This window comes from Hesperophylax consimilis, chromosome 5 (genome assembly GCF_061612785.1).
Source record: "Hesperophylax consimilis isolate HC1 chromosome 5, BYU_Hcon_1.0, whole genome shotgun sequence".
Lineage (NCBI taxonomy): Eukaryota > Metazoa > Arthropoda > Insecta > Trichoptera > Limnephilidae > Hesperophylax > Hesperophylax consimilis.
The window spans coordinates 3,340,646-3,360,779 of NC_142840.1; the positions used below are offsets into that span (position 1 = coordinate 3,340,646).

The window sequence follows — 20,134 nt, forward strand, 5'->3', positions numbered from 1 at the left end:
AACAACTGGGAATCATATAGTTTAACGTTCTTAGTCCATATTTATTTGTATGCTTAGGTACAATAAGTCCTGCATTAAAGTTAAAAAGAGTATTATGACTGTGTTCTAGCCTGTTTATGTATAAAAGGTTATTTATGTGTTGAAATATAATTTTGTACCACAGAATTGCTCTCACTGAAAGAATTTTGAGGCTCTGATAGAAGTGTGGAATATAATGCATTTCTTTGTATAATTTTTTTTCAGTTAATAATTTGACCAATGAATTTTGCACGGATTGAACATGGTCTATATTTGTTTTACAGGAAAATCCCCAAGCTGTTATTCCATACCTTATAACAGATTCAACTAGAGATAAATAAATTATTCGAAGTGAGCAGATTGGAACAATTTTTTTAGTTTATACAATCTGCTTACAATTGATCTTAGTCGTGCACAAACTTTGTTTATTTGTATATCTCACTTGAAAAAGCAATCAATGTTGAAATAATTAAAAGATTATTAGTCATGTTTTCCTATATATTATAAATATGACTAACAACAATTCGTAAACATGGTTGTAATTTCCTTGCAGTCAAAGTGACATACATTATGGAAGAAGGTAGGTTGGGTTTGGTGATGTTGGGTAAGGTTACGATAGGTTAGGTTATGTTAGGCAGTGAGGTATAGAACTAGCAGAGGAAGGATGAAACGGCGTGATGGTTGGTTTGTTTATTAGATTATGTTATGTTTTATTATATTATATTATGATATGTTAGGTTAGGTTAGGTCAGGTTAGTTCAGGTTAGGTTAAGTTCGGTAAGGTAAGGTTAGGTTAGTTAAGATTAGGTTGTTTGGTTGTGGTTGGTCGGTTACCTTTAGCGATGCTCCACCAGGGCAGCGTGACGTACGTGAGAAAGGCATTGAGCGGCGTGCTCTGCTGGCGCTTGTTCTCCTTCCAGAAGTGGAAGGTCTGCGTGAAGCCGCGCATCGCCCACAGCGGGTTGTAGGCGCCGTCATCCAATTCTACACCAACACATGATCATATTATATCATACTGTTATGTCAGAAGTAAGAACAAGGTGCCATGGGGCCAACCACTGGGCGTCTCTTGAGACGAGTGACGAGCCTTTCACTATAAAGGTCTCAATAAGGTTACGACAGACATCACCAACACCTATTTCAATCATACTTAGCCAGCCGACAAATTGAGCAAACTACGCCTGGGTTGGACCCAAACGTGATGACAACTCATCCACCGACCGGTCGGTTTTCATAAATAACATCATTTTAGGCGTGTTCTGCGGTCGTCGCTTCGTGGTCCACGAAGAAAGGAAATCGTCTAACGCGCATACAACGAAATTTCAGTGGAAGTAGAGTGATTTTTTTTCATTAGGTGATCTTCAATAGAACGCTATATGTTTAAGTAGTTGAAATTGCACTATTAGATTGCACTATTGCTTTACGTTTTGACTTCCAAATAAGTAAATAAAAATATGTATAAAATCGATATCTAAATGTCCTCAAACGATAAAAAAGAAGAGGAAAAACCTTGTTTGTGGCATTCGAATAATTGTTCAGCGATGGGATACGACGAATATCATTTTTTAGTCAACATTAAGACCAACTGAAGGCCAACCACTATCAAAAAACCGGCAAAAATAATACACAACACGAAGAGCTTAATAATAGATTCCTCGTTTTTTGCATGTTTTCGTTTACGAGGATTAACATACAGAACATAGACTTTTAAAATTAAAGTCATGGGCAGTCAACAATAAATTATATTAAAAAAATTCGAATCCTGCAAATGATTATTTAGTTTTTGTTCCCCTTTTCAAAACAGTTGGCTTTTTTCAAACAAACTTATTCGAAACAGTTTACCTTTCCGTTTATTTGAAAAGGCTTTGCGATATTTTTAAAAATATAAGAAAATTAAACGAATTAACTCAATCACTCTTTATTCATAATATATCTTTATCGGTAAATCCACAGACTTGATATCGGCTTATTCCCCGCGTTATTGTTTGTTTTTCAATCATTTTAAATAATCGGCCATAAAAATGGCTGACATGCCTTATGATATTTAATAAAAAAAGTTTTTTTTTGTATGGAAACACGTTTAAAATTTAAAAAAAACGATAAAGAGTGTATTTATCAAACAGAGCAGAGAACAGAACAACATTAATTTCAATGCAGTATGTTAAGTTTAATTTACCGTTAGCACTCTTCTTCGGCATGTCACACCAGTAGTAGATATCTGTGCCGTCCGGAGTGGTCCTTCTCGGGGGTCGCATGGGGCCCTCTCCTCGGGCTCCTCCGGGCCCCCGCGTGCCCCCGGCCCCCCCTCTCCTCCCGCGGGGCAGGGTGCAGTATCCTTGGATGTCCCTGCGCATGATGCCCAGAGGAGCGGGGTTCTCCCCCTCGTCGTCACCTTCATTCCCGTTGCAATAGTCTTCCCCGATCTTCAAAGCCTTCAAGTCAGCCTCCACCACTGGACACTTGGGCGTGGCAGTGATGGAGCGTGGCGTGGGCGTGTTCTGGTTGATTTCAATGGTCTTAGTGGTCTCAGGTGCTGGGACGTAAGTTTCCAGGGCAATCACCCTCTGAACCTCCTCGCATTCCTGGGCAACGTACTTGTTGCCGTGAAGCTGATAGTTCTTTATCTCATTGGTGCACGCTAACTCTTCTTTGCCGTTCACTGTGATTATCGTCGTTGGGTCCAGATCGCATATGCGACCCATTTTTATTTCTTTTAGTTCCGTTTCTTCGACGCAGATGACGTCTTTACTATCCGCGGGATTAGGAACAACGTTTAAAGAAGTAGCGTCGTCTGCTAGTTCATATTCCTCCTTATTGGTCTTGGGTTTGGGCGGTTTCTTACCATCGACTACGGGGGATATCTTTTTGGTTATTTTGGCTTTGATATTTCTTTTGGGCGGAGTGTAAACATAAGGAGCTTTCTTTTCGACCTTTTGGCTAACGCGGAAAGGAGGCTTTACAGAACTAATCGGCGGTTTGGATTTGACGATTTCTTTCGGTTTAGTTTCTTTCGGCTTGACAACTAATTTGGTTTTAGCGTGTTTAGCCTTTGGTACCGGAGGTTTGGTTTCCTTAGTTTTGATTTGCTTAAGTTCTATGGGCGGTTGAGATTTGAGCGGCGGAGGGCCGGGGGCAGATTGGGGCTTCTCCTTCTTGGGAGTGACGTTGATGAGGCAAGCGGGTGTCTCATTGGCGCAGTCCTGGTCCCTGGAGTACACCTCGGACATGTCCCCCCAGGAGGGGGAGGTGGTGCAGCAGTGGCGAGGGGTGGTGCAGCAGCGCGGCGGGGGGGAAGGGGGACGAGTTGGAGCGGAGCTCGGTTGCTCTACAACAAAAGAAAAAAAACGGGTTCATTGAACCGAACTAATTTTGTACTAAATGCGAGATACTACGTGAAGGGGTCTCTACTTAAGAAAATAGAAACAACAACAGACTGTCGTCCCGCTTCCACCCCGGAAACTCTGAACCAATGAGAAGGAGAGAAGAAGAAGGAGAGAAGGAGGAGAAGAACTCCATTAATGTTGTTTCTATCTTACAGGAGATAGGGTGAGGGTCGGTGATAATGAGCTGCGTCTACAAGTGTCAAATTGTTCATCTACTGTGACTTACCGTCTCTCAGATCTCCGGCTTCGATTTCTGATACACTGTTAGCCATTGAATCGAGTCCTTCGTTTTCTGACCGGCTTTTAGCGCCGGAAGCTTCGTAGTTCTTTGTTTTCCATCCGCTTCGGGAAAAATTGTTTAAGTTGGAGCTCGGGTCGCTCAGCCGTCTCTGAAAGACATTATCATGGTTTGAAAAGGAAATAACCAATAAAAACAATTCACAACGTAAGCATGAAACAAAAAAAATGATCAGATGTTCTTTATTGATTTCTTATCACCAGGAATTCAGCTTGTAGGTTCATTAATTAGAAAAGAGATAGACGTGACAACATCGAGACCTTGGCTGACACGGCTAGCCGGGTGCCTGCCTCTACCTGGTGCCTGTAGACGAAGAAGTCATCGGGGTCCTCGTCCCAATCACTGTCCCACATGTCGGTGGCGCAGTACCCGGGCTCCGAGGTGGGCGTCTCGGCGCCCGAGCCCCGCGGTCGCGTCACCGCCATCTCGGCGTGCCCCTTGCCCTGGGGGCCCTTCATGCGCACGAACTCGCAGCGCTGGCCGCTGCTGCCCGCGAACAGTCCGAACGTCATGCGCTGGGCCATCTTGGTCGACAGAGACGATTGCTGCAAACAAATAAACATTATTAGATTCAAAATAATCTTCTTTGCCGTGATAATAAGTCTCACAGATGGCATTTCGGTATCGATTCACATGATGTAAAATGCTTATTTTTAGTTCCATATCGCGGATGTAATTATCATTCTTAGTTACTAGATTGTAGGTACCTGGTACAGTCCTGTGCAACTTTTGCTAATTATTTATGTTGGTTAGATTTAAATATCAGAATATAGACACAATAAGAGATGATAAGTGGTGCAATCAAAAGTCACCTATTGATATTATTATTAGACACCTATTAGTCCAATTCTTAGCTAACATCGGCCTTGCACTCTTTTCTTATATCCACATTCCAGACGGTTGGACTCTTGTGCGTATGCACGTCCCAGGAAGATAAGACGTCGAGTGATCGAGTGAATCGTATAATTTATTTTATTCGCGTAAAGGTAATCATAATCATAGCTTTATCATTAAAAAAAAGTCCAGAATTTATTTTTTCTACTGCTTTCAGTCAGTTTACTCAATCCTACAAATCAGGCTTGGGATTTTGGTTCACAGGGGCCTATCTACAAAAACATTAATTTGAGATTAATGAAAATAAAGAATTGGAATGCTCATTTGCCCAACTGTATGTACGAGATAGATATGATTATGGCATTATCGAAACCAATTTTAACTCAAAACACCGGATTTTGTAGTTAGGCACCTGTGATCATAAGCCCCCGAGGTGATGTATCAAAAATCAAATATTTTTTGTGAAATTTACAACATTGGAGAGGTATATGATAAGATGTCTACTTTCAAACAACTTGAAAATCTTTAAATGTTTTTTTCCTGTGTCACGTTATCACATGAAAAAATTCGACAATTTAATAACATTATATTTGAGTGTGAACTTGCGTGAGGAGTGAGTGCATCGGAATTTCTTAGTGTTTACACAACCGTGCAAACAGGTGTGCGCGGTGCAAAGGTTTAGATAGTTTATATTTACCGCACAGAACCAACGTCCTACATAAATCAAACAAATTTAGCCCATTCAACCTGTAACCATGAACCTAAGTTGTTAGGGTAACCCACGAGTTTGTAACTCAATTGACCGATATAATGGCCTTTCCACACGAGCGTTGGGTTCTTATCGAAAAATTATATATAATGTTCTTAACGGAAAATTATATAAACGCTTAAGGAAAATTGATTTACGATTAAAATGTACTGGATTACTTTTTTTAAAATTTTTTTATTGAAACATATAAACAAGGTTACAATTTTATAACAATATAAACACCAATATTTCAATCACTCTCCTAATAAAGCAGCTGCTTGTGTTTAGGAGAGGACAACAAAATATTTTTACGTTTGTTTAAATTAAACAAAAAATATTAGTAATTTAACAAAAAATAACAATAAAAGTAATAAAAATATAGGTTACTTAATAAATGATTCAAAGAATTGAAAAGGCAAAAAAATATTTCTAAACAATAAGTAAAGTTATGAGGTGGTACAAGAGTATTTTAATTTAATTTTTTTTTAATATTTTTCGTAGTTTTCTTCCGATCGTATATCAAGGGGTAATTTATTAAATAATTTTACACCCTTGAATATATAGTGATGCTGTGCTGTTGTGGTTCGTGCTAGTGGCACGGTTAGTCCTCCAACAGATATTATTCTTTTGCTAATATTCAATTGTGGTAAATTATTTTTACTTAAGAAATCTTTATGTATTTGTAGAAGTGCAATTTTGTCATAAATTTTTGTAAGTGGGGGAACCGGGAAATCTTGAAAAACATTTATAGTTGGGTAGTAATATGGCTTTTTTAAGATGATTTTTTATTAATATTTTTTTAATAGTTTCCAATGGGAGTAGGGATGATTTATATGCACCCCCCCAAGCCACGATTCCATATTGTAGTACAGAGTGCGCCAGTGCATAATAAATATCTTTTAGTATTTTTAATGATACAATATTTCTTAGTCTAAAAAATATATAGATCAGTTTTCTCATTCTGTCTACTGTGGAATTTATTTGACTTTTCCATTTGATGTTATTATCAATAATTATTCCAAGATATTTTATTTCTTCTTTACTACTAATGTGTATACAGTTTAAGTTACAGGGTGCGATTCTAAGGAGGCAATTTCTTTCGTGAATTTTTATGTTTAGATTTACATTTGAGATATTCCCTGTTAGGCTATAAGGTATAAAATGGGTTTTTTCGACATTTAGTGGCAATAAGTTTTCGTCAAACCATAGTTTAACGATATTTATTGCATTATTAGCTGATACTTCGACCTCATTCCAAGAATTTACTTATAGCAAGGCGTCTACCTAATTTAATAGGCCATTTTTAAACAACACAATTTAATATTGACCGCAAATATACGGTCATTTTTACGGAAATCCAAGAAGAAATTTTCAGTTTTCCAAAAGTTAAAATTAGTTTTTATTTTTTTATTTTACAGCTTTATGTGCTGTAGTCGTTAAATTGACACTGTGACTTAATTATATTTTGTTACGAAATACAATATATTTATAGGAGATTAACACAATATCTGTTCAGTTCATTCAAAATTGTGTCGTAACTTCTTTATTTGTATTCTCTTATTAGACGGTCTCCGTGGTTGAGAGGTAACGCTCTCAACCACGGAGAACCAAATCAGAGGGTGCGCAAGTAAATATTATTTGATTAATTTGTGTTATTTCACAATTTATTCAATAAAAATAATATATTATACTTGTGGCACGTTCCAGAGTGGAAGATACTCTTAGTATCGCCCTGTTATAAGACCACCATTCGGAATTGAAACGTAGCTTGAAATGGCTACTCCCCCACCTTCCTTTCCCCCATCTTCTTCCCATCCTCACTACCTTCAGCCTTACAACATACGCCACTTGGGACTCTTGTGCGGATGCACGTCCCAGGAAGAAAAGACGTGGCGTGATCAAGTGAATCATAAAATGTATTTAATCCACGTAAAGTAATCATAATAATCGATGTGTAAATGTAGAAATAGCCTAAGAGACGATGCATGAATATAGATGATTGTGTGGCATCTACCTACCCTTGATGCAAATGACGTGGTAGATAGTTAGTTACTTAACAAAAACTAATAAATGTCAATCGTATTATGTAAATTGAATTAAAATGTAATCTATTTCGATAAATTATGCCTGAAATCACTTTGTTTTGACAAGCCGTCAGATAAAAAAATCACACAAAATAGAACCCCCGAAAACTTCAAAGGTTAAAAATGGCTTCAGCCTGTCATAATAGACAGGGCTAGTGTAGTGGTGAAGTTTGTGCTATTTTTATCGTTGCTCCAAAATAAAAGTGTGACGTTGGCCCCTGTAAACACGATGTTTGTGTAGAATAGGTACACTGCGGACACAATAGACATGGACAATATTGTACTTACGAAACATCAACATAATGAAATCACTCTGTCGATAAATAATAGCTTCATTATCGATCCTCAATGTCAAACATTGTCCATTTGTGGTATTTGTGTTTGATTTTGTAGAGAACAAATTTATTTTTAGTCATTTCTCCATTCGAAGACACTGTCGAAAAACGAGGAGGGTATTCGAACCATTCGGAATAACATTACATGTAAATATTAGTATTATTCTAAACCAAAGATAGTAAAACATACAAAATTTTTGCAGATATAGATAATTTTCACATGTGACTAAATAATGTAGGTATAAATTCTAAATCTGAAGCAGCGAAGACCATACGATTATTGAGGTCTGGCGTTATAAAATTTACTCAGTTAATAATATCAGTTATTAATAATTAATTAATAATTTTCAGCTCAAAAAATAATTTCAATCGTCGCTTTTACCTTAGCTTTTAGAGAGATACCAACTTTAGAGTAAAGAAAGAAGACACAACACTAGAATTGTTTGTTCCATTTCTTCAACGAGAAAAATATTGAGACATAAAGAGCGTTAATTTGAAATTATATTAAAATGGTGATGACTTGATTTGTTTAGGTTTTATTCTTGTGAGAATTAATTTTTTTCAGCGTTTTTCAGTGAAAATAATATACTTTCAAGAATACAAATAACAAGCAAAGCCGGAAAGTAAAAATTATTTATTAAAAATATTCTCACTGACTCAATTCAGCCGAACTCGAACTGTGAAAGACTTTTTCAAGTTCTGTTTTTATTTCAGTTTTGTCAAGCAACTAGCCTACAATGATATAAAAACAGAACTTGAATAAGTCTTTCACAGAACCCGAAAATGAACGTTGAAATTTGATGAATTGTTCAAGTTCTCCGAAACAACCCGTCCTTAGTAAAACTACAATATTTAATTACTTTAATATTTATAACTAGTTGTACCCCGCCACGGGTTGCTGTGGCACAGTCTGTGTGTAGTCAGTCAGATAGAGAAACATTAGCGCATTTTGCTATTACGTCCAACAGATGGCGCTGTCACAGGTATAAACCACAGCGCTTGATATACAAACACACGCGTATTCCAATGCAACGTTGTACCAAAATTCAAAGCAATCGGTGAATGACTTTGGTGTTTTAAGATTTTGAACAAACGAATTTACATATTATATACGTAATTTAGCAATAAAATTGTGGCTAGTCATTTATGCTAGAGGACTAAGATTATTTTGGTAACAAATCCCTATTTTTCGGATTGTTCGCAGTACGTGTTCGAGTGCAGGAATCTGGTTCACGCTCTAAATACCTTTTTATAGGCGCTAAAATTTATATTTTCATCTGAAAATCTTCATAAGGTTTCAGAGTTCTGATGACGTGGTATGCTGGGTCTTAAATGGTTCGCACTTTTTTAAATAGGCTTTTTATTTGTAGCACAAAGGGCAATCTCTGAGAATGACATAAGAGGATATTCGTTTTGCATTGTTGAGAAACTAGTGACAGAACCCTTTTTGTGTCTCCAATTAATTGACAATGGCTTTCAAATTGGCAGACATGAAATATGTAATAGCCTGTGGTCCTTTCTGAACTCTGAACTGGATCTGAATGTCAGCGAACTAACGTATGTTTATCGTTCCATATATTATGTCCATTCACCTCTAGAGTCTAGAGTACAGATAACATAATACATTAATCATGCATTATTTTCGTACTGTGTAGACTGGTAGGCCGGAGCAAATCTAATTTCGTGCAGAGCAAGTCATTGACGAAAAGAAAAATACTACGAAATCTAGATTTGGCAAGTTTACTGTAAACGTGCCAAACAATTTATTTTAACTAGCTGTAATAAAACATATTAGTATTACTCGGATCTATTTTGGTTATATGCGTGTGCGTGTAATGTGTAATGTACCTACCTCGGCAGATATTATTAGGTATGTTTATAATACCAATATAACTACAATATTCCAGAAGTGACCTCTGTTTGTCACGCGTGGGTTGATTTTATAGGTCCATTTTCAATAATATAAGGTGTACGTTTAATTCTTAAGGCTCCGTAGTAAGCGTTCAAAGGTGGTTTGAATAGGAGATATGTAAATACGAATGTTAGAGGGAGCGCGCTATATATAAAAAAAAACGATAATAGTTATAGAAACGAAAATGATGAAAATATTTTATTAAACACGATTCGTTTGAAATAGAGTAAACATCTCTCGACAAATGCTTAATTTGCATTTAAAGATACACTATGTATTTTTCATACCTACAACATATTAAATAGCAGAACAAAACTTGTTTTTAATAATGTTTGGAGCTTACTTTACGATTTTTTTCTATCGAGGGAATTTCATATAATTAACGTTTTAGCTTTTAAATGTATAGATATTATTTTAAAAAATAACATATATTTTTATGGGAACTTAAAAACTTTAAGGGTGGGTTTTTTCATATAATTTGAACAATTCATCAAATTTCAGGGTTCATTTTCAGGTTCCGTGAAAGTCCTATTCAAGTTCTGTTATTATATCATTATAGGGTAGTTACTTGATTGAACTGAAATAATAACAGAACCTGAAAAGAACTTGATAATTAATTTTGAAATTTTGAAAGAATTACAATCGCTAGAAATTCGGAATGCGGGGGGCGTAATGGTGACATAATATAATTTAATAAAACATGGTATTTTTTCAGAAATTGGTAAATTGTAAGGATGGGTTGTTTCGGAGAACTTGAACAATTCTTCAAATTTCAAAGTTTTTCAAATTTTCAAGTTCTGTGAAAGATATTTTTAAGTTCTGTTTTTATTTCAGTTCTGTCAAGCAACTAGCCTATAATTATATAATAACAGAATTTGAATAGGACTTTCACAGAACTCGTAAATCAACGTTGAAATTTGATGAATTGTTCAAATTCTCCGAAACAACCCGTCCTTAGTGTTTGTAATTATGAATATTAAAATTTATAATTAATTTAAAAGATATTACGTTTCATTATTTTGGTATTTTTACATTGAAGTTCTCTTTAATAGCTTTTAGTAGTTGTTTATCATTTTCTATTGTTCTGATATTTTCGTATAGGCTGTTGAAGTATTTTTTCACTAGATATATGTAATGATGTTGTACAAATGTATTATTTACGGTATCATGAAAACAATGTTAATATATAAAAATTCATCCTGCGTATGTTTGCCCTCACAAAAGTCGAATAGAAGTCGACCGATATCGCTGAAAATATTTAAGTTTGTTCTTCTTAGTGCAAGGAGTGTTTAGAGAGTGGTTTAAATGGTACAAGCAATCTCTGCACTGGAATGAGTTACGAAGTCGAATTAAAGTCTATGCAACGTAGTTTTGTTAACAGTAATACAGCAATAGCGAAGCGAAACGTAGTTTTGTTAACAGTAATCCAGCAATAGCGAAGCGAAACGTAGTTTTGTTAACAGTAATACAGCAATAGCGAAGCGAAACGTAGTTTTGTTAACAGTAATACAGCAATAGCGAAGCGAAACGTAGTTTTGTTAACAGTAATACAGCAATAGCGAAGCGAAACGTAGTTTTGTTAACAGTAATACAGCAATAGCGAAGCGAAACGTAGTTTTGTTAACAGTAATACAGCAATAGCGAAGCGAAACGTAGTTGTGTTAACAGTAATACAGCAATAGCGAAGCGAAACATTGCGGGGTTCACTCGTATTACATAATTACTTTCACAATCCTCGAAACAGCAATCTCCCGATCATGTAGATACATCATTTAGACAACAAGCGATAGGAAAGACGCAAAAATACATCAATAAACTCAATCTTATCTTAAAAGTCGACTCAAGTTGACAATAAGATCTGCCTAAGTCATAAAACGATCACAATTACTTATTATTTACTTAGTATGTGGTTGGTACCAGTTTTGTGTAAGAATTCTGGGTAAGAATTTTCCAGACGACGGTTTTCTTTCGAGCAATCCGACATATTTCAAAAAACTGTTTGAATGTTGAAGCGTATACAACTCTCCTAAACTAATACATACCGCAGCGTCATCTAAATATACATCATTATCGCTAAACAAATCGTGATGATTCTGAATAAAATATCCTAGATTATATGAAATGAGGTCCGTGGAGTATTATTACATTATTATATAAATATATTTAAATGTTTAAAAAAAAAAAACATAATTTACAGAAAATATAGTAATTATTTCACCTAATTCTATACATTGTACCACCTTATGTGTATTATTCATTATTATACATTTATGTAGATTTAAATTTATTAGTTATAAGCAATAATTGAAGACACAAAAACTTGCTTTCTCTGCACCAAAAACTCCATTTTAGCAAGTCTCAAAACCAAACTTAATTTGCTGAAGTCAACAAACGGTTCTATTTTTTAATGTTAAAAATAACACATTCACTCTCAACTTTTTATCGAAAGTAATATCCAAAAATAGATTAGTGGGTCAGATCAATTCGATTAATCCATTCGTAATTTCACTAGCGACGGTATATTAATAAATTAACAACATTCACGTCTGACGGATTGGAATTACCTGCAAAAAATTAACGGCAATATAATTCGGTTTTGTTCTTCGCACTAATACCTCCTAAGCTACCTCCAAAATTTTCCATTCTAGTGATGGACGTAATGCAGAAATCCTTGCCCGGCAAGGCAAGGCTCCTGGGTTCGAGTCCTAGACATGACCGTATCTTTTTCTGATTTTTCTGTGATTGAATTGTTCGATTATTTAATAATCGAAATAATCCGTTTCTTAAAATTCTTAACCAATTTAAATTCGTTCCGATAGCATACTTAACAATCGAATTAAGTTAAATTCATTATTTTTTTAGAAATAATCGACCCAATCTAAATCCTTTTGAATGAAATAATCGAAAAATGAGTAAAAAAAAACTAAGAGTCGGATGCAATCATAGATAAGTAATCAGCACGTACCCGAAGAATTTAAACCAGTGATTTCTGAGCATATTTTTTTGCATTTAATAATCAAAATGACATCTACATTTTTTACTCCAAATTTGCTCAGGAATCGCTGATTAAAATCCTCCAATCACGTGCTGATACGCCCTGTATACTGAAATAAAATTGTTGGGAAAATTATTAGCAAACTTCTACTTGAAGCCAAATATATTTCATTATCAAAATGTCTCGATTAAGCTTATCACTGGTCCGTGCCACTGAACCGAGAGGGTAAGCATCACTAGTTAGTTGGGTTCTCATCTAGTGGAATGAGTGCTGTGCAAAAATGTGAAATGCATGCTGCGTTGGCAAATTGTTGGAAACTTGCGCTTCAACCCAGAGTTATTTCGATTACCAAAATGTCTCGATTATGGCATCCCACTAGTAGAGATCTCACCTAGTCCTGTCTATGTCAATGGCTGCTAAGTGAGCTAGTCCTATTGTAAGTATTAGGAACCTTCGCTTCGGTATAATATTAATACGGTACGGTGCAGTGGCCTGTGTCCAAAGTTGAGTTCGTTTGGTTCACTTCGGCTTAGTTTTGTTCAGCGAGTGTTCGTGATCGTTTGTGCCGTGGACGCGTTTGCGTTCCTCTCTACTTGATTATTGGAACTGCGTCTTCACAAAGTGGTTCATAAAAGAACAATCCAATTGTTTTGTTATTTTATTCTCCGTTTCGACTTTGCACGCGTTTCGAGAGTGACCTCTGTGATAAGTGCAATTGCCACAATGAAACGTTTGTCAGCGGAAACTCTGCGGTAAATAAAACTTTATGCATTTTCTTTATAGGTATAGATATGTACGTTGTTTTTCCACCGCTAATATTTTCCAATACCTAAGTTTTTACGAGGCTGGCCTTGGCTATGGCAGTGTTCGCAGTTATCAATTATATGCTGGTAATTACTATTGCCGTGTCTTGTTAACGTGACTTTGAAAACTCGCAGTATTTATTTCTGTGTGAAAATTGATCATTCTGACGAGGCTGTTATGTACTATGTACTATTAGAACGCATATCATTAGCCGATGATTCATTGATTTGCTAATGGGTAAACAAGATCTATTCTTGCGAGTTACGCTTGGTAGTTATTTAGTAATACCGGAAGGCAGTTTTACATAAATAACATGAATTGCATCTTAATCCTTCGGGCATAGAATTCGTTGTATCTCTATTACTGTCATTGTCAGAAATATGATGTAAACAGTGGTAGAAAGAGAAAACACCACGCTTAATATTCAAATCTAGAAGTTAACCACGGAAAAAATAAAATGTGCACCTTTATGAAACCAAAAATTCCCAATGATTTTTTTTTTTAAATTATGAAACTTCGTGAATTTTTTATTAATATTTTTTGTATGAAACGATTAAAAAGAGAGGTTACAATAACGTTTGTTATACATTTTTCTAATAAAATACGTTTGTCTTTATATATTTTTTCGATATCACAAATTTTATTAACAAAAAACGTAATATTTGTTTTAATAGTTTTTCATGTTCGCATTCAAAGTTTTAATGTATCAAAAATTGTATTATGTTCATTATTATATCAAAATTTGAAAACGTATTTTATCACCTTTAAAAACCAGTTTTTATTTATTGGATACGTTCAAAAATGTTCCGTTTATTGGAATTTTATTGCAAAGTATAAATATTCCGACCTTATGTCAAAATATAGCAGAGGGCTGAGAAGTTAAAAACTGAACGAATTAGGTAGTTATTGACACGTTGGAGTGGGACTTTAGAGGGAAGAGGAGGAATGAATCTAGTCAAAGTCAAATATGTATTCCGTGGACGAAGACCTTTTAGATAAGCTACTGTTCGTCTTTGTGTTGTTAGGTTGTGGTGTCCTTACACCTGACTTCAAATTAACTAGTTCTAGAAATGTGCGAAGTGAGAACATAACAATTTCAGAATGTATTTAGAGTTCTTAACAACAAGATTCTCAGAGTGAAATTCACTATTTTCGACATGTAAATATACGCCACACTACCAGCGATGCCCCCCTCCATCTACAGGAATAAATAATGCAGGGAGATACTATTATAACATCGACTATCTTAACACATATGCAACCGATTATTTATTTAAAAATGTAGCCTAATTTTGCCGATCCGGTATAAACAGTAATTGAGTTTTTTCACTTTATTAGAACGAGAAGAACTAATTCTAACATGGAGCCACTTCTAGGACATTTTATACCCTTGTTAAAACTGATAGAATCCATTATCTAACTATGGTTAGTCAATAAACCGATACATTTCTTCATCATTAATAAATATATTCCTTGCATTACACGCGATCAATTTTCCTTCAAACTTCAAAACCAAACCTGGCTTACGTAAATGGCATTCATTACAAAAAATAATATCTCTGATCAACCGAATTATGAATTATTTACTGCGAATGCAATGCCATTATCTTTCAAACGTCAGTTTTAACTGCTAATAAATGGGATTTATAGTCCATTCATCAGGTCAGTGCAATTTCATTAAAATATTAAGTAATTCTTTTCTAAATCGAATACTGTTAACAATTAAACCATCATCAAATAAAACTATTACTTCCAAAATCCGTGCTTTGCATCAAGTCACAGTAACACTGAAAAACAATCTTGAATTTTCAATATCTACGTCATTGCTAAAACTAACCTCGATAGAAAGAAAAACGCTTGCGATAAGATTTTTGGTTACTGCGAATGCAATGCCATTATCTTTCAAACGTCAGTTTTAACTGCTAATAAATGGGATTTATAGTCCATTCATCAGGTCAGTGCAATTTCATTAAAATATTAAGTAATTCTTTTCTAAATCGAATACTGTTAACAATTAAACCATCATCAAATAAAACTATTACTTCCGAAATCCGTGCTTTGCATCAAGTCACAGTAACACTGAAAAACAATCTTGAATTTTCAATATCTACGTCATTGCTAAAACTAACCTCGATAGAAAGAAAAACGCTTGCGATAAGATTTTTGGTTACTGCGAATGCAATGCCATTATCTTTCAAACGTCAGTTTTAACTGCTAATAAATGGGATTTATAGTCCATTCATCAGGTCAGTGCAATTTCATTAAAATATTAAGTAATTCTTTTCTAAATCGAATACTGTTAACAATTAAACCATCATCAAATAAAACTATTACTTCCAAAATCCGTGCTTTGCATCAAGTCACAGTAACACTGAAAAACAATCTTGAATTTTCAATATCTACGTCATTGCTAAAACTAACCTCGATAGAAAGAAAAACGCTTGCGATAAGATTTCCAACCATCACAAAGCACTCTTTTCAGGGTGAAATGCCTAAAACCAAAAAAAAAAACCAACACTACCAAATATTAAACGTCAAAGTCTAGGACAGGTGTGGCGAACCTTTTTGGGCCCGCGTGCCAAAAATCCTCAAATATTATTTCTAGATTGTTTGGCGTGCCCAAGCTGTAAAAAAAATTAACCAAATAGATAAAATAAAAAAAATAAAAATAAATATTTTTATTCATAAGCTTAAAAATTACAATAGAGTTTCATAAAAATAAAGTCATAATCAATAAATGTACATATTAGTTATTTATCAATGAGATTTTTGCTGTTGTACATTCGATGACAAATTCTTAATATCTGGATCATATTTCGTCACTTTTAGTAACACACACGACCAACTGGATTCATCAGTCATTCTCGTTCTTGAATCACATTTTATGAAATTCATTTCTGAATATAATGACTCACAAGCATTTGTAGAAGAGAAAATTGATAATATTGCTCTCGCTAGTTTTTTTAAATCGCTAAAGATTTCTGGAATGGCTTTCCAAGTTCTGATTATTTTTTCTTCTGCATTTTTATTATTTATGTTCGTTAATCGATCGCTTTCAATTATTTCAAAATCTTCTAGATTTAGCCACTCGAAAATCTCCAAATTGAGGTCATCTGCTGATAGTGTATCCGGATATAAAATAAATTTTGATATCTTTTCAAATCTCCTGAACTGTTTGAATAATAATAATTGTTTTGTTAACGCCTTGCAATTTAATATTTAATTCATTTAAATGTAAGCACAAAAAAACATTAATTTTGAAAGCTATTCGAGGTCTAGTAACTCATTATATTTTTCAATGAGATTCTCATTTATTAAAAAAAGTCTAACTTCTTCCAAACACTCAACAAATCATTCAATCACATAAATAAACCAATCAAGTTGCAAGCGTAAAAAAAATATTCCTATCGATTTCTGTGGAAAAATTGTCAGTTTCGGCGGGGAACATTGAATGGAATTTTCAAATGTAACGTAAGATAAATTTGAGTTGAAACAACCCAATTCTGGTTTGAAAAAAATCAACAGAATGACTGTTTCATTTGAAAAGAAACGAAGAATATGAACGATTGTTCAGATATTTTTGAAACAACTGGTCAAATCAAAAAAAATATTTTTTAAACTTAAAAATTAAAAAAAAAAAAATTAACTTGGAAATCGTTAGTGTGCCATCCAAATGATCAAACGTGCCACCTCGGGCACGCGTGCCCTAGGTTCGCCACACCTGGTCTAGGACATCGAAGTTAATTAACTAAAGACACACCACAGATAGCTCCGTTTTAGCCTCTCCCTTTCTTTCTCGCACACAAACACGTGAAGCAGAAAGAGAGGTTACATCAGAGCTTTCAGCAGCAAGACTGTATTGTTTTATATTATTGTAGAAAGCAATCACTTTGTGGTTTGACATATTTAATAAAATAAAATACTTTTTTGTTTTAAAATTTATAAACATCGTATAAATATTTAAAATTAATAAATATCGTGGTTTTAAAACAAAAAAGTATTTTATTCTATTATATTGTTTTATGTTGCTGTTTTTGGTGCGTTGAACCATTTTACGAATCTTCCTTCAAGATGAATCACGCTTTAAATCCATAATATTTTACATTACGACGATTTTCCGTAGATATATTTTAGAAACCAGATGTGAGATGTGCCGATGACGAGAAGTCTTAATTTAACTAATTTAGCTAATGGCGTGAAGAGTTCATTTTCAGGTATTTCACACCAAGGCACAACTTAGTAACAGCCGTGTTAATTAATAACAATAACATATGGAAAATTCATCCAAGTCGCGAGTCACGAGTCACTAATAAAATTAAGTCAGATGTCGTGAAACCACTACACAATATTATTGTTTACATGGACTTATTAAGAAGTCTTTTGAAACCCGCCCATACAACTTGTGTGAATCCAAATTGGACATTATAAAAACTAAAACACTAGGCTTTTCAATCCGGGGAATTTTCGGTGATACGGTGCTACCATTTTTCAATCCCGGAATTTTGTGGCTAGCACCCGGAATTTAAAAGTTGAAATTATTGTTAAAAAAACAGAAGTTGTAACAACTGATTTCGACATGTTCATAATTAACTAACCCCAAAATCTATATTCTCAAGAATATTGTGCAATAAACGACTTGCTGTCAGTAAAAAAAATACATTCCCATGGTTGAATTATCCCGGGATAATTATTAATCCCGGAATTAAGAAAGCGCAGCACCGGGAATATGGTGCCGGTAGAGGTGCGGGATTCCCGGTTCTCGAGATCCCGGAATTGAAAGCTCTATTTCACACCGATGGTAATGGCGGCCTGCGCATTAGCGCGAGCGTGTCAAATGGGAAATTGTCTCGTAACTCCTAATCTTATAAAGTTTTTTTTTCTGTTTAGTATCTTTTACCCACATAATGAACCGTAACAAACGTTAGCAAAAAAGACCTCACATTATGCGTACGGTTCGTCTTCACACTCATTTTAATTTTAGGTATGTTATTATTAATCTGCTTAATTACCTACGTTAATGTCGCCTGTCACTTCAATTATTAGATTACTAGAATCAGATAGTAATACTACAATGAAAACGTAGTAAACTATCAGTGAAGGAATAAATATAACCGACAACCTGTTGCTTTAAAACGTAAGTTTATATTTGGTAATATTAGTTAGCTTTATAAAAAAATCGAGTTGAATTCAGAATGATGGATTCTTTATAGTTGCGTATTACGTTATGAATCCTTGAAATTACAGCCTGCCTGAATTCAAGTAGAATTTAATGCAGTAATTTTGCAACATGTACTTATATCTAAGCAAACCACGTATTCGTAAATATCATAATATTAATAATGCCAGCATGTAAAGTAATGGATTTCATTGAATATTCTTACAAGATTTCTAATTCGCTCGCATAGTTACATAGTCGGCGTTATGTATTGTATTAGGAATAATAATATAATTTGAAGGCGCTTAACTTATAATGAGTTTTTATGTCCGTTCGCCCAGCTGTGAGATGAAGTGATGAAACTAAAGATGTATAGATGATGCCACAGACTAGACTATATTCGGTCTCGAGAAGAATGCTCCATCTCCAGACTCCAGACAGTGTTATCGCTTCCCCATTCCACACTTTCCTCTCCCAGTAGAAGTAGGGCGCGGCGCCAGACGCTCGGCTCGGACGCGGTCGCGAAGGTTTTTGCTTTGATATGGGATACGCTAGGTGGCCTAGAATCTAGATGAGCTATCCGCTACCGACAGATCTAAACATTTTGACTCACAAATAACTAACAGAATATATTATAAAAGCGTGCTCTGTCGATGTGCCTCATCATAAAGTCCAGTTGTTTCACAGAATTTAAATTATTCGTTCAATTTTAAAGTTGATTTTGAAGTTCTATTCAAGTTCTGTTATTATTTCAGTTCTGTGAACAATTGGACCATAATGATAATGATAACAGAAATACCGAATCGTATACATGTAAAATTAATCCAAGGAAAGTAAAAATGTTCGCTATTTATGTTACAATATTGCGGTTAGTGATGTTTTCCATACCAGTACAACTCAACATTCGTAAAAAGAATGGCCAGACTTGATCCAAAACATCAACTTCTTGATCTGTTTCTTGGCACTTTCAGTGCTGGTGGCCTAGTACGAGATTTAGATTTTCTCGGTATAATAATCAAAGGAATTTTCATAAACAAAAAACAGACGTCATAATATTTTATAGCTCTATACCGTTGGAGGGGATTCAATTTTGTTCAAGTAGTCTCGTCTTTATTCTTACAAGAATATTATGGTCATATTTGCGGTTTAGTAAAGACCAATCTGATGTGCCAATTAATTATTCTCTCCAAATAAGTTTTTTTATTAAAACTGACAGACTCGTAGACGGAACAACTCCGCTGGCAATTGCTTGTATTATACCATAACCAGCGACCAAACAGTGCAGATATAATATAATACCCACTACGCTTGTTGCTCATTGTTCTCTTACAATACCCATTATTTGGTATGCAGCCAATTTATTTTGAAGTTCTAAATCAATGATCACATTATTTATACGATATCTGTGACTATGCACACGACAACAACGAATAAACTTAACGGTTTATTTATTTGTTATCGTGATATTAGACGTATTATTGAAGGCAACTCATTTGGCCTAGAAGCGTAGGAAATACTGCCTTTGATGACTCGAATTCCGCCAAAGCCGAAAAAATTTAGAAAAAAAT

The 20,134-nt window shown here is 34.7% G+C and overlaps 2 protein-coding genes across 5 annotated transcripts in view; one reads left to right on the forward strand and one right to left on the reverse strand.

The window, feature by feature from the left end:
- The window catches only part of LOC149423424 (phosphatidylcholine:ceramide cholinephosphotransferase 2-like), a 165,601-nt gene that overhangs the window by 122,151 nt on the left and 23,316 nt on the right, over positions 1-20,134 (forward strand). The window contains exon 1 of one of the 3 annotated variants that reach the window (XM_089631538.1): positions 13,146-13,359. The exons of the other annotated variants lie outside the window; for them this stretch is intronic. The gene's annotated coding sequence lies outside the window, so the exon portion shown is untranslated. Of the gene's footprint in view, positions 1-13,145; positions 13,360-20,134 lie in introns of those variants that run through there. 3 annotated transcript variants of the gene reach the window in all.
- Positions 1-20,134, reverse strand: part of LOC149423426 (uncharacterized protein KIAA0930 homolog) — a 59,726-nt gene that overhangs the window by 6,325 nt on the left and 33,267 nt on the right. Inside the window, exons 5-8 of one of the 2 annotated variants that reach the window (XM_089631534.1) lie at positions 3,996-4,244; positions 3,628-3,790; positions 2,195-3,343; positions 853-1,002 (exon numbers count right to left, since the gene is read on the reverse strand). In XM_089631534.1, coding sequence (XP_089487660.1) covers positions 853-1,002; positions 2,195-3,343; positions 3,628-3,790; positions 3,996-4,244 — 1,711 coding nt within the window. The remainder of the gene's footprint in view (positions 1-852; positions 1,003-2,194; positions 3,344-3,627; positions 3,791-3,995; positions 4,245-20,134) is intronic. The other variant, XM_089631535.1, reaches the window with a different exon arrangement.